The sequence below is a fragment of the Phaseolus vulgaris genome, chromosome 9 (genome assembly GCF_051622355.1).
Source record: "Phaseolus vulgaris cultivar YP4 chromosome 9, ASM5162235v1, whole genome shotgun sequence".
NCBI lineage: Eukaryota > Viridiplantae > Streptophyta > Magnoliopsida > Fabales > Fabaceae > Phaseolus > Phaseolus vulgaris.
Window position 1 is genome coordinate 30,137,214 of NC_143506.1, and position 12,831 is coordinate 30,150,044.

Here is a 12,831-nt window from a genome sequence, read left to right on the forward strand (position 1 = left end):
CTCTCCTCCCCTCCCCATGGAAAGAAACTACTTTTCTTAAAAAAAATATATAATTAATAAAATAGCATTATGAAATTATCAGAATAAGTTTTCTCATCAATAAAAGCACGAAGATTAAGATAAAAACAAATCCAAAACACCGTAATCAATTTCATCAATTCGATAAAACAATATTCTTAACTATGTGAACAAAATGCATTCTGAAAGGAAAAAGTTTAAACATTGAGACCAAATCACATGATGAAAGGGTACACCTTTGTTATGAAGTAATAGAAAAAAAAGGTAAATAGGGTGACCAAATAAAAACATGACGTCTGCAACAAAAAATAAAAGCTGACCATGTCCTAAGCTCCAAAGTTTGAATGAGTACAACTTTTGGTTGTTATTAAAGACTATAGGTTTGCGTCATATTAATATCAAGAACTAGACAGGAAAACAATTGTCAAAATTATGGACTGTATTATATATATTCTTTAAATACTCAAAAATCAAAATTGATGGATAGTATCAAAAGTTGGCACTGAAATGTTAAATTAATGTTTAATTCAAACTTGGGAAGTTAAATGTTTCAAAGTTGAACACTGATTATTCCAAGGTTAATTTTTGGCATGTAATGGAAAAGGATATTTATGTTTATGAATGAGGACAATAGGGTCATTTGAATGAATTGTTCAGTAGAATTATGTGCCTGAAGTTGAAGGGTGGTTCTTCTTTGTACTCTTATCCACTCTATCCCAATATGAAAGGACCAGAGTAGCAACCATTTTTAGTGCACTTTTTGCTCAAAGCCATGGCTGAAGCTGTTATGGGTTTCACCCTTTTCAAATCACATCATTTTGGCTCATCTCTACAAACAAGGAGTTTTCAAATGAACCACTCTTCATCTTTGGTACAATGCTCCTTCAATATCCATTTTCATCACATGTTAGAAATTCAGAGAAGAACAAAAAAAATGAAGGTGTTTCTTTCTTTTGCAGCTTAAGCAGCATGCAAACTCTTCCCTTTTCAACAGACCATGGCAGGTAAGTATTGTTCATATTGAAAGTTTAAACCAAGTTTACTATAAACCTTAGAGCATATGGATTAAACTTGAGTTTACGAAACCACGTTATTGTATTTAAGCTCTTTTACTATAATTTAAGCTGTTTTTTTTTTTATAAAATAAACATGTTTGGAAACTCTAGATTACAATTGGTAAAATCGTTTGTGATTTTTTTTTTCATTTTCAGTTGTTTTATTATATATGATGCAGCCAACTGATTTTATTCAGCTATTTTACTGTGTAAATTTTATTTATTTATAAAAAAATAAGGATTAAATATGTTTTTCATCATTTTACTTCTACACAGGAGGGATTAATTTTTTTTCTAATTCAAACATCTGGATATTTGTAATAAAAGAACAATAGAAACAGATATTTATCAAAAAAATTTACATAATAAACAAATCTTCAATGTGGACTAATATTCATACTCAAAATTCATTTGTAAAAGAAAAACACTGATAATGACTCATTATAACAATTTTCTTACTACTACAAGTAATTAGGAGGTATAAAATTTAGATTAAAAACAAAAATTAATTTCATGATATAATACATAGATGGAAAAACATATTTAACTCAAAAATAATTATCTTAAAATCACTTTTCAACTAATTTATCCAAAAATAAATAAATAATTGATTCAGATTATAATCATCATAAAATAATTAATGTTATATACAGTTGATTATTGAAATAATCTAACTTTTTCAGCTATCTCGAATACCCTCTAAGCGAAATTAACTGAATCTTACATTCATAAAACTGAATTTTCAAACAAAAAAAGAAAAATGTAAACATGTTTTTAAAAGTAATAAGAAATGTCATGAAACTGAATTCTTTGAGTTTAAAATACTTCTTACATAGAACCAAACGTAGCCTAACCTTGTAGCATGTTGCATGGTTATGCATTTGTAAAGAAGGTGTTAGAAGGAAAGAGCAAAAGGGCATCTTTGTGTAAAGTGAATGGCTTACCAGATTGGCCACTTATGGCAATTATGGTTGAACACATGGAAGGACAGAGAGATTTGATCACTGAAAAATCAGTTACCCATCTTAGTGATCAGGCAATTAAGAATGTTTGTAAGTCTCGAACACCAAACTCTCTTCTTTAATTTCTCTTTTTTCTCTCCTAGGAATTTCAATTTCATTTCTTATTGCTGCTATCTTTTTTCTCTTGTAGATACTTGGTACATAATGTTCACTGTTTGGGGAGGCTTATTCTTTGGTTCAATGAAGGTAATGATTAATTAAGGACTTCTATGGATATTTTATTTTATTTATGTTTGTTTGATATGATTTTAGGATCCATATTACGACTCAGAAACATACAGGGGAGATGGAGGAGATGGCACTGGCAACTGGATCTATGAGAAGGTAATCCTTTTAATGATTAATTATTATTATTATTATTCGGGATCTAATTCACATATATAATACTAGGTTCATAGAAAAAAAACTATTTGTAAAACAAATTAATTAGAATAAGATAAAGATTAAAAAATAATTTGAAAGAATTTATAATGAAATGAAGTTTATAATAATATGGGTATTAATATTGAATGCAGCAAGAAAAGATGGAAGCAGAAGCGAGAGAAGCTCTATGGCGGGAAGAGTTGATTGAGGAGATAGAAGAAAAGGTTGAAGGGTTAAGGGAACTTGAAGAAGGTGCCAAGAAAGAGGAACTTGTTAAGTGATTCATCTATATGCATACCTTATTGTGTATATAAAATTAAGATTATTTTCTTATATTTCAAATGCAATGCTAAACCACAATATAAATCAATCTCTACATTTTATTCCTATTATTATTATTTAACTATTTTATTCATATATATTTATTTTCTTCAGTCTATTTATTTTTCATCCATATTAATCTTTTTACCCTAATATATGTTCTAATATAAAATTATAAAAAAAAACTAATTTAAACACACTTTTACCAAAATCAATTTTAACAAAATTATTTTCACGTAATTCTAAAATTATTTTCACCTAATTCTAAAATTATTTTACTATAATCTATCTTTTTATTTAAAAGGAAAACAAGTCTTAGCCGTGGATCAAATTCATCTAAGCTTAAAAAATGACTTTTTGATAAAATATAGAATTGTGTTGACAGAATTAGTTAATAAGTTAGCTTGTAAAGGTTAAGTTAGTTTTCAATAAGCGATAAATTAAAAAAAAAAAAATTGACTTCTCAATTTAAATTATAGTCACAAATTAAATTTCTTTTCTACAATTTTATCGTCTGTAATTTTCTTACAACTTTATCTAATAAAATATTTGTTACTATTTGTAATGTTAAAATTTTTTAATTTAACTACATAACAATTAAAAGTAGATCCAATAAATACTAAAATAATGTAATCATTAATTGTCTCCATAAAATTGAAATAGATAATAAGAAATTAAGGATAATAAGAAAATATATAAAGATATAAGAAATGGTATGAAAATAATTAAATAAGTATCAACTACAAATTAGAAGCACACTAAAATAGCGTATACCTCATAAGCTATAAACTCCTAAAATAATGACTTATAATTCATAAGCTAGAAACTCTTAAAATAAATTATTTTGAGGAGTTTATCAAATATTCTATGTGTTGGTCAAATTGATTATGTTAGTCAAAATATGCACGTCGTTAGTTTTATTAGTCTTATCAAATAAACTTAGTGGTATAGACAATGCATACATTTCTTTTTAGATTTTTTAAATGATAAATAATTAATATAAAAAATTTAAAAATCCATTTATAAAAAGAAGAATTTTTGTTTATTGAAATGCTTAAAAACTACCATTAAAATTAAAGAGAAGTTAAAATATAAATATTGATATTTTTCATTGATTTCCTCATAGTTAAAAGTCAATATAATTATATAACAAAAGATACGAAAAACTAATGTCCCTACTGTGAAATTGTTAAACTAAAAAATAATATAAGATATACTATTATTCAACTTCCTGCTTAAATCTATAAATACGATAATTAAATAATTTATTTTCATAAAAATTTATATTTTTTTTATCACCATTCTCTTTATACTCTCACTAACGCGAATATATTAAAATTGTATCGATTTTGAATCTCGAAGAAGTAGTAGGATGCTGACAAGAAAGGAGAAAAATCTACCATATCACATTTATGAACGGGTAACTTAAGTTTCTTAAAAAAATTCTGTGAGAAGGATTTCTAGATTTTGGAGATTTCCTAAGTAGATTGTTAAGGTCAGGGTCACAACATAAAAGGAACAGATAGAACATAGGTTATGATAGTTATCATTCAAAGATAATAACTGGAACGTGTTGTATATATTTATTATAACGATTGTAAAATGATTTGGTTGTTAAAATTCTTAATTTTTTTTGTAATGTTTGGTGTGTCTAGTTAATGTTTGGTTGTGTGAGGATGATTTGGGATGTAAAACTTGGATGTTTGTGACAAAAATTGGAGGTTTCCTCCATGAGATTTCTTGTATGATCATTGTTGTTCAGGTGAAAGATTTTCGCTTAAGTTAAAGTTTTAGTGGTGTCATTTTTGCTTAAGTGAAAGAATTTTTGTTCAAATGATAAGGCTAACAATGTTGATGTGACTAAGAGGAAATTTTTTTGAGGAACAAAACCTTAATTGCATAAAACCTCCAAATTCACTATGAAATCACTAGAGAATCAATCAACTCATCAAAGTTTAGCCTTTCCTGCGAAGAGAAGCCAAATGAATTACAAAGAAAAATAAAACTAAGTCTAAAGTGTGGGGCTCTCAAACCTTTCTCGCTCTTCCTTTGAAGTCTCTATTTATAGGTTTCTTTCCTTAATTAATTTGAATTAAGATTCTATCTCAAATGTTTTCTTTCAATCCTCTCTAATATAATTTATTTCATTTTTTGTCACAATTTTTCTCATACATATCTTCTTTCCAATTTTGTTGCAAATTTACATTCTCACTTATCTTTAAAATATTTGTTTACAATAATTTTTTAGATACATGAATTGAATTTTTTTAATTAATTGATTTTTTGTTTAATTAAGCTCAACACAATCAAATTTGTTGCGAAAGATATTACAAAAGATTTGAAAGAGATTTACTCTTAATCAAGTAATAATTGTAGAGGATTATCATTGTAGAATATCTTTGCAAAATATTTGATTGAATTTGGTCATTGTTTGTCATAAAGTAACAAAATCACAAAGCACGTGTCTTACCACTTTAGAGTGGTATACTCAGTTATAGACGGTCTAAGAAGACCGTCTAATGAGACCGTCTAGTCCTTTGTCAACATAACTTCCCAAACTTAAAAATACTTTAATTCTTCATTTGAAATGTCATAATCAAGACAGAAAAATCTCTGTAGATAATAAGAAACAAGAAAAGTGATAGAATATGTTTAAAATCCAAGTTTAACCGGTATTCTGAAAGGTCAAATTAATCTTGATCAGGTAAATCTTATTTAATACAATAGATTTATTCTCAATTATAGTCTAAAGAGTTGTGGTTAAACACTTTAAGTGTGATTAGAAATGTACTCATCAAATACTCCCACATTTATCCTTTTACACTCTTGGGAAAAACACTCATGACTAGAAAAAAAGAGAAAACAAACACATAGCAGATTAAGAGTATATTCTAGGAATGCATAAGAGTTAACAAATTACAACCTTCAAGTAATCTAGGAATCAAGAAAAATGTGAATGGAAAACTTTATATATCAGTAAACAAGAAAACTGGAACATGTGGCTCAGTCTACACAATTAGTAAAAAGAAAGACTCCCTTGACAAGCTTAAGGAAATATAGGAAACTCTAGATTACATTAAAATCACTTTTTAATACATTAAAATACTACTTATCACCAAGACAATCTAAAACACTTGAAGGAGCTTTCAATTGAATGTGAGATGAAATCAAACAAGAGGAACTTACAATGATGTCTTAATAAACATAGATTGACCTTAAGAGTTATAAATTTTCACCTGTTATAATTCATCAAAAGTTTGCTAAAACTTAGTTGGATTCATTAAATATTAATCCGTAGATGCAACATTATGATGGTATGAAATTGGAAGCTCCTTGATTTTATGTCTAGAAATAATTTAAGGCATATAATAAGATTAAGATGATAAAGGAAAAGATGAAAATGTCCGATGATAAAAAAAAAAAAAAAACTTTATTGTATAATTTCTTGACAATTAGATATGTAATCAGGGTTAGTAGGACGTCAAATTTAAAAACCTATTGGTCTCACACTATAAGAAAAATTGGAATTACAGAGTCAAAATAAAATTTAATTTTAATTTTTTCATTATTATTTTTAATTTTTTTCCAATTATTATTAATATTTTCATATTATTAATACTATATTCATATTATTAATATTATATTCATATTATTAATATTATATACATATTGTTAATATTATTAATATTATTAATATTATATTCATATTATTAATATTGTTAATATTATTAATATTGTTAATAATAATAAGTATAATAAAAATCATAATAATACTAAAGAATTTGTTTGAGGTAGTGGTTAAATTTTGTTTTGGTTACTAAAGGAATTTGGTTTCAAATCCCATTCATTTGTATGTAATACCTGTTTACATACGGAATTTAATTCCCCCTTCATGACGTCAAAATTATATATGAAAATTGATTTTTTACCTCCTAACCTTTCAAATCTTCATAATGTGTTCCATGTTGTTCATATATGTTCCTGAACTTTTTCATCTTATAGGTAATTACAAGAAAATCTTGTCCATATGTATTTCAGGTTGGAATTGGGTATGAGATGATATTGTTAAATAACTTTGGGATAAAGAGATGCACTTAGTAAAGATATTGTAGAATATAATCAATAAGAAGATTGTGGTAATGTACAATCTAGGATAGAATAAAAAATAATATTTATGGTAACATTCCAAAATTTTATTTATATATATATAACTATCTCATAATTGTATCTTAAAAAAAAAATCTCTTTTCATATGGATTTTAAATATATAGATCAAAAGTTTTTAAAAAAACAAATAGAGTATTCAAATTAAATTTATCAAATCCTCCAGCTGCTCACTAAAGAACTCTATTACCTGCAAACACAAACAAATAACAAGGTAAGCTAGCTATAAAAATCTATATGACTACAATTTCAAATTAATAAACATAACTCATCAAGTATCAAACAAATTCACAAAACCATTGAGTGTCTATTAAAATTCATAATTTATTTGTCACATGTCAAACTTTTACTGACTCACAACACATAGACACTTGACTCTACTTTCGGAAGACTCATGCCTTGACTTAGACTCAGAGATTTGCACCTGTCATACTATATCACTGCGAAATCCACACAGTTATGCGCATAAATAATCTCAATATCATCTCTCTCCTAGTATGACAGGGTTAACTCATATATCAGGTCAAGTTAGTTATCTTTCAAACAACTTACCCATTCATATGAATCTCCTCCGACTCTTACCACCCGAATAACTTCATATATATGATTCCATTATCTCATGAGAGTCGGGATATCTCTTTCTAGACGAATCCCTAGTCAATGCACATCCTAAAAATCTTAACACGGTATTTTCTTTCCTGAAAAATCTATGTCTTGATTAGAAATTCATATTCTGAATCTCACAATATTCAACATCAAACAATCAAATCATACCAAAGTTTAGAATTTCAAAAAACACAACAATTCATTTACTAGTCATCTAAATGTCTTATTAAAGATATTTTCAATTAGATATACATGAAATAAAAGTTTATATAATTTATAAGTAAAATTATACATAAATTAATAAACTAACCTTTTAAAACAACAAATATAAAATTTTCAGTTTTTTGTTTTTTACCGGGATTCTAGCTTGACCGAGAATTTACTCGCTTGAGAGAGAAAGTGAAAATTCTCTCGCTTGGGAGAGAAAGTGAAAATTCTCTCACTTGAGCGATATTCAACCCAAGAACACCCAAAATTTAATCCTAGGTCTTGCTTGAGCGAGAATTTATTCGTTTGAACGAGAAGAGACCCGAGAGCACCTTATCTTTCCATTTTATTCTTGCTTGAGCGAGAATTATCTCGCCTGAGCGAGATATGCAAAAAATTCTGCATAAACTTGTTTAAATTCTAACCCAACATTTTATTTAACTTGATTCAACAAACTATTCAAATACATTCAACAACATCTATTATATCTACCATTTCACATTTCAATTTCAATCAATTTCCAATCAACTCAAAACAAGAAATCCTACAAACAAATTTTTTGAATTGGTGACCATGTCACCTCCACATTCAGATCTTCTAACCTAGGGTTCTATTGAAAACTTAAAGTAGCTTCCCTTACTTGAACTTGAGCATATACTCACTAAGAACTCCAAATCTACCAAAAACTTAAAGGTCACTTAACCAACACCAAAGAGTTCTGATCACAAATCTAAGTCTATCACTAGGACCCTGAGCTGACAGATTAACTCTGAAGCTAAAAGGATCACATGCAAAGGTTATGCAGAGACAAACTTAAGAAGTTCAAAATTTGACTCAAAGGGAAGAGCAAAATGAACTTACTTTATTAAAGAGATTTTGATCGAGCAATCTTGTAGTATTCACTGCCAGAAGTCTGATAGTGGATTTCGATCGTCAAATTGATGAACAAGGAGGTCAAAATCATAGAGAGAAAGTAGAGGAAAGGAAAAAAGAGTTTTTAGAGAGATGATGGTTTTTTCAAATTAAAATCTTAATAACTAAATTTCTATTTATATGATCTTTTAACTTTAATAATAAAATATTCAAATATAATTTTAATTATACCAATTTTATTCTAAAATTATTTGTTTGGTTCCTTACATTTATAAAGTGTTGAAAATAACGTAATGTAAAAATAAAAGTATATTCAATATTTCTATAGTAATTAAAAAAAATATTGAAAAAATTATCTTATTTATACCAATATATTTTAATTTTCTTATTTTGAAAGGTTTAATTGTTATAAATTAAAGTAATGCAAATGTAAATATGATTGTTATGAATAAAATAGTTTTTTTAGTGTCTTACCTAATTGAAGATGATATAAGAGGTCTCAATATTAAAAGTCCAAATAAAAATGTATAATAATATAATAATTATATTTAGAAAAATTATTATAATTAATATATAATGAAATTATTAAACATTAATTTTTATGTAATTAACTATCAGTATAATAGCAATAATTAGTTTATTAAATAATAAAATCTTAGTTCAAAATACTCATAGACTTGTATAATATAAGTACAAAATTGATGAATAATTTCAAATTGCATTCAAGGATTGATTATTTAATCGTACAATCAATTTAACTATTTTCATTTATATTTTTTAATAATAATCGATTCAATAAAAAAAGCTTGGATTGACTATACCACCGAAAAGATTTATGGATTCTAGCTAATTTTTTAAACCAATTATCTGGTGTTTTTTTGTCAGTAACTTGTGATTTGAAGTAGAAAATTTAAATCGAGACTAATTCCTAATCGCAATCTGTTTTTAAACTAAATAGGAACTTAACCACACACTTGTAATTTTTTATTTTTCAAAGAGAGATTCGCATGTGACATGATGTGGGACAACTCAACTGGCAACAATGCAGACCCTCTTTGGGTTCGGTGATAAATATTATCCTTAATAAATGCAAAGGATAACACTGATCTGGATAATGCTTTCGGTTTCGGTTTCAGTCAAAAATTATCATGAAATGAGAATGGATAAAGTTACTGTCATCTATTATTGCATTATCATTCACTTCTTTACCTTCTACTCTATAATGGACAATGCCACCCTGAAAATACCTACAACAACACTTTATTTCAATGTTATAAATTAGAAAACACCACAATTGATCTCTCTCATCAGTCTCATCAAACCTTTCACAAGAAAATAACACTTTTTGTCCCTTGAAGCTTGAGCTTTTTAGCTTTTATCCGTTCATTACCCACAGACGTCTTTTCTACCCTTTTGTTTCTGGGGCCTTAACATTCTTGGCGTTTTTGCTAAGTTTGCAAAGCTGGAATTTTTGCTCCCCAGTTTCATTGTTTTGATTTCAAAACAGAGAAAAATAACACGGGATTTGTTTATTTTGGTTTTGATTCTTAAGGTGTACAAGTATAGCTCAAGACACTAATTTCTTCTCATTATCTGAAGTTGACGAACAAGATCATTTTTCTCAGAGTTCATACTAATTATGGCATGTTCCTTGAAGAGTGTTTTCTGTGTTCCTGAAGGGGTTTTGGGACCTTGCTCTTCAAAAACTGACAAAGCAAAATCAAAGGGTTGTTCTGTTTTGAGTAATGCCTTCATGGGAGAATCTGTTGCCCTAGATGAGAAAGTTTTAGGGTATTGCAGTTCAAAAGCCTCTAGCAATGTTCCAGTTCATGTATGTTGAACCTTTGCTTTCTGGGTATCTAAGCCTTTTGCTTTCCAACAGTACTTTATTTTTATTTGCTTACACTAAGTATTTTATTTATTTATTTCAGGCACAAGCAACAATTTGTGTTAGCAAGGCTTTGAAGTGGTGGAAAAAGAACCTAAAACCTAACATGATTGAGATCCATTCAGCCCAAGAACTAGTTCATTCTTTGCTCAATGCTGGTGATTCATTGGTTGTGGTTGATTTCTATTCACCTGGTTGTGGAGGCTGCAGAGCTCTTGATTCAAAGGTATGCCTTTGTGTTGATGAAAGAATTCTATATACCAACTAGAAATTTTCAATTATGCAACTTTTTTTCTGGTTACAACATTTGACATGTTTTCATGTGACCAGATCTGTCAAATAGCTGAAATGCACCCAAATGCAACATTTCTGAGAGTCAATTACGATGAACTGAAAAACATGTGTCACGGTTTGCGCATTCACGTGTTACCTTTCTTCAGATTCTATAGAGGTGCGGAGGGTCGAGTATGTAGCTTCAGCTGTACCAATGCAACCGTAAGAATTTTTATTCATACTGTTTTCATCATTTGCTGTTTTTTTTTTGTCTTTTCTAAAATTTTGACTTTATTCTATGTCTTATCTCACAGATCAAGAAATTTAAGGATGCCATGGCAAAACATAGTAATGAAAGGTGTAGTTTTGGTCCAGCAAAAGGTTTGGAAGAATCCGAGTTGAAAATTTTGGCCTCAATGGGTGAAATATCAGTCAATTCTTCACTGATGGTGTATCCCAAACAAGAGAAATTGGAGAATTTGGTTAATGATTTTTCCACGGTTTGGAACACGATGAGTAATAGCAGGGGACTTATGCACGACGCAATGTTCTGATTTCATTTTGAAACTACCATTCATTTATTTATTTAGTCTTAGTTTCAGGATGAAGATTAAAGTTGAGTAAACCAGATTCATACCATTTTTCTATGATGTTTACTGATTTTCATTTTTTGTGTAAAATTTTGGTGTTGTAGAGGAGTTTGATGGGGTGGGCTTGTTAGCCCCTGCAATTTTAAGTGTATTGGGGATGATATCAAAATCCTCTCCCTTGCTTTTTGTATTTTGCTCTCTAAATCATCTTAAAATTGTTGATTCGTTGAATCTTTATGGTTGTTTATCATAGTTTATTCAAAAGAATTTCATTATGTTCAGTTTTCTAAAATGAAGATAAAGTTTGGAAATTAAAATACTTCATCAGTTATGAATTTGGTCTTTGTTAAATTTCGTTATCAATAAATGCTTTTTATTTTATAAGTGTCAGAAAGTTTCTCAAATCAGTATACTTCTTTAGTTTCAAAGATTGGGAACTTATCATCCTCTGCTGTTATACATTGCAGACAATTTCACGACTTAAATTAGCATCCCTTTTATTAAAAATGAAATAGGAAGGAAAAAAAATACAGTTAAAATATAAATGAAAGGAAAAAAACAAGTGATTTTTCTAGAGTTGGATATAATTTATCTTTTAGATTGTATGCTATAAAGGTATTCATTTTTTCTAGAGTTGGATATATGTTAATTTTTTTTAATATGTATAAATTTAAAAAATACAATCTAAAATCTAGAAGATATATATCGAGACTAAAAAAAACATTTATATTTTTTTATTCATATTTGTGCATCAGTATTGGTCCTAGAGAATCATTAACTCAGACTTGTTGGTATTAAAAATCATGACAGTTGACGAGGATGATTCCATGTTCATACTCTCCATTATTCAAGTTCCAACCACTCTCAAACTCATGCAGGTTTGATATGAAATTTAGAGTTTTAAATTCAATTTAGACATAAATTATAAATTTATTTATATTTTAATGGAGTCAAATTAATTGAACATAAAGTCTTAAGATACTCTTAAAAGTACCATGTCCATAAATAAAAAATAAATCTGTGTGCGCCCATTTTTTTTTTTTATTTTGTCGGCATGTGCGCCCATTGTTTGTTATATGCAAATAAAACCGGGGATGAAAACTTGAGCTTATTTATATATACTTTTCTTATTGAACGAAGATATGTTTTATTTTTTTTATGGTAAGATATTATTTAATTAGTTATTAAATAATGATAATGATGATGTTATCTCTAATTTTTTTTTAATATTTACAAAAAATAATAAATATTGTAATTATGATAAATTTTAATTATATTACATATAATTTGTTTTCTATATTTATATTTATATAGTTTTTATTTAATATTTATATAATTATAATTTTTTATTTCTTCTATAAAATTTATTTAATTAATATTTAAAATAACTATGGTATACACATACCATTATTATATGGAAAAAAAACACAGATTTCATATTTAATAAAAAT

General features: G+C 27.4%; 2 protein-coding genes across 3 annotated transcripts; both read left to right on the forward strand.

Annotated features, from left to right (window-relative positions):
* Positions 1 to 662: 662 nt before the first annotated feature.
* PNSB4 (NDH dependent flow 6) lies at positions 663 to 2,847 on the forward strand. Of its 2 annotated transcripts, none has more exons than XM_068626533.2 (6): positions 663 to 889; positions 978 to 1,022; positions 1,966 to 2,125; positions 2,226 to 2,281; positions 2,348 to 2,419; positions 2,611 to 2,847. In XM_068626533.2, exons 1-6 carry the CDS (start codon positions 791 to 793, stop codon positions 2,737 to 2,739), a joined length of 561 nt encoding a protein of 186 aa, XP_068482634.1. In that variant the 5' UTR covers positions 663 to 790; the 3' UTR covers positions 2,740 to 2,847. The 2 variants fall into 2 exon arrangements, with proteins under 2 accessions (XP_068482634.1, XP_068482633.1); XM_068626532.2 differs by having other exon boundaries at positions 669 to 889; positions 1,963 to 2,125.
* A 6,927-nt stretch (positions 2,848 to 9,774) lies between these two features.
* LOC137822593 (thioredoxin-like 1-2, chloroplastic) lies at positions 9,775 to 11,611 on the forward strand. The gene is made up of 4 exons (XM_068627502.2): positions 9,775 to 10,460; positions 10,561 to 10,743; positions 10,848 to 11,012; positions 11,105 to 11,611. The coding sequence occupies exons 1-4, from the start codon at positions 10,269 to 10,271 to the stop codon at positions 11,342 to 11,344; spliced, it is 780 nt and encodes a 259-aa protein (XP_068483603.2). The 5' UTR covers positions 9,775 to 10,268; the 3' UTR covers positions 11,345 to 11,611.
* The last annotated feature ends 1,220 nt before the right edge of the window (positions 11,612 to 12,831 follow it).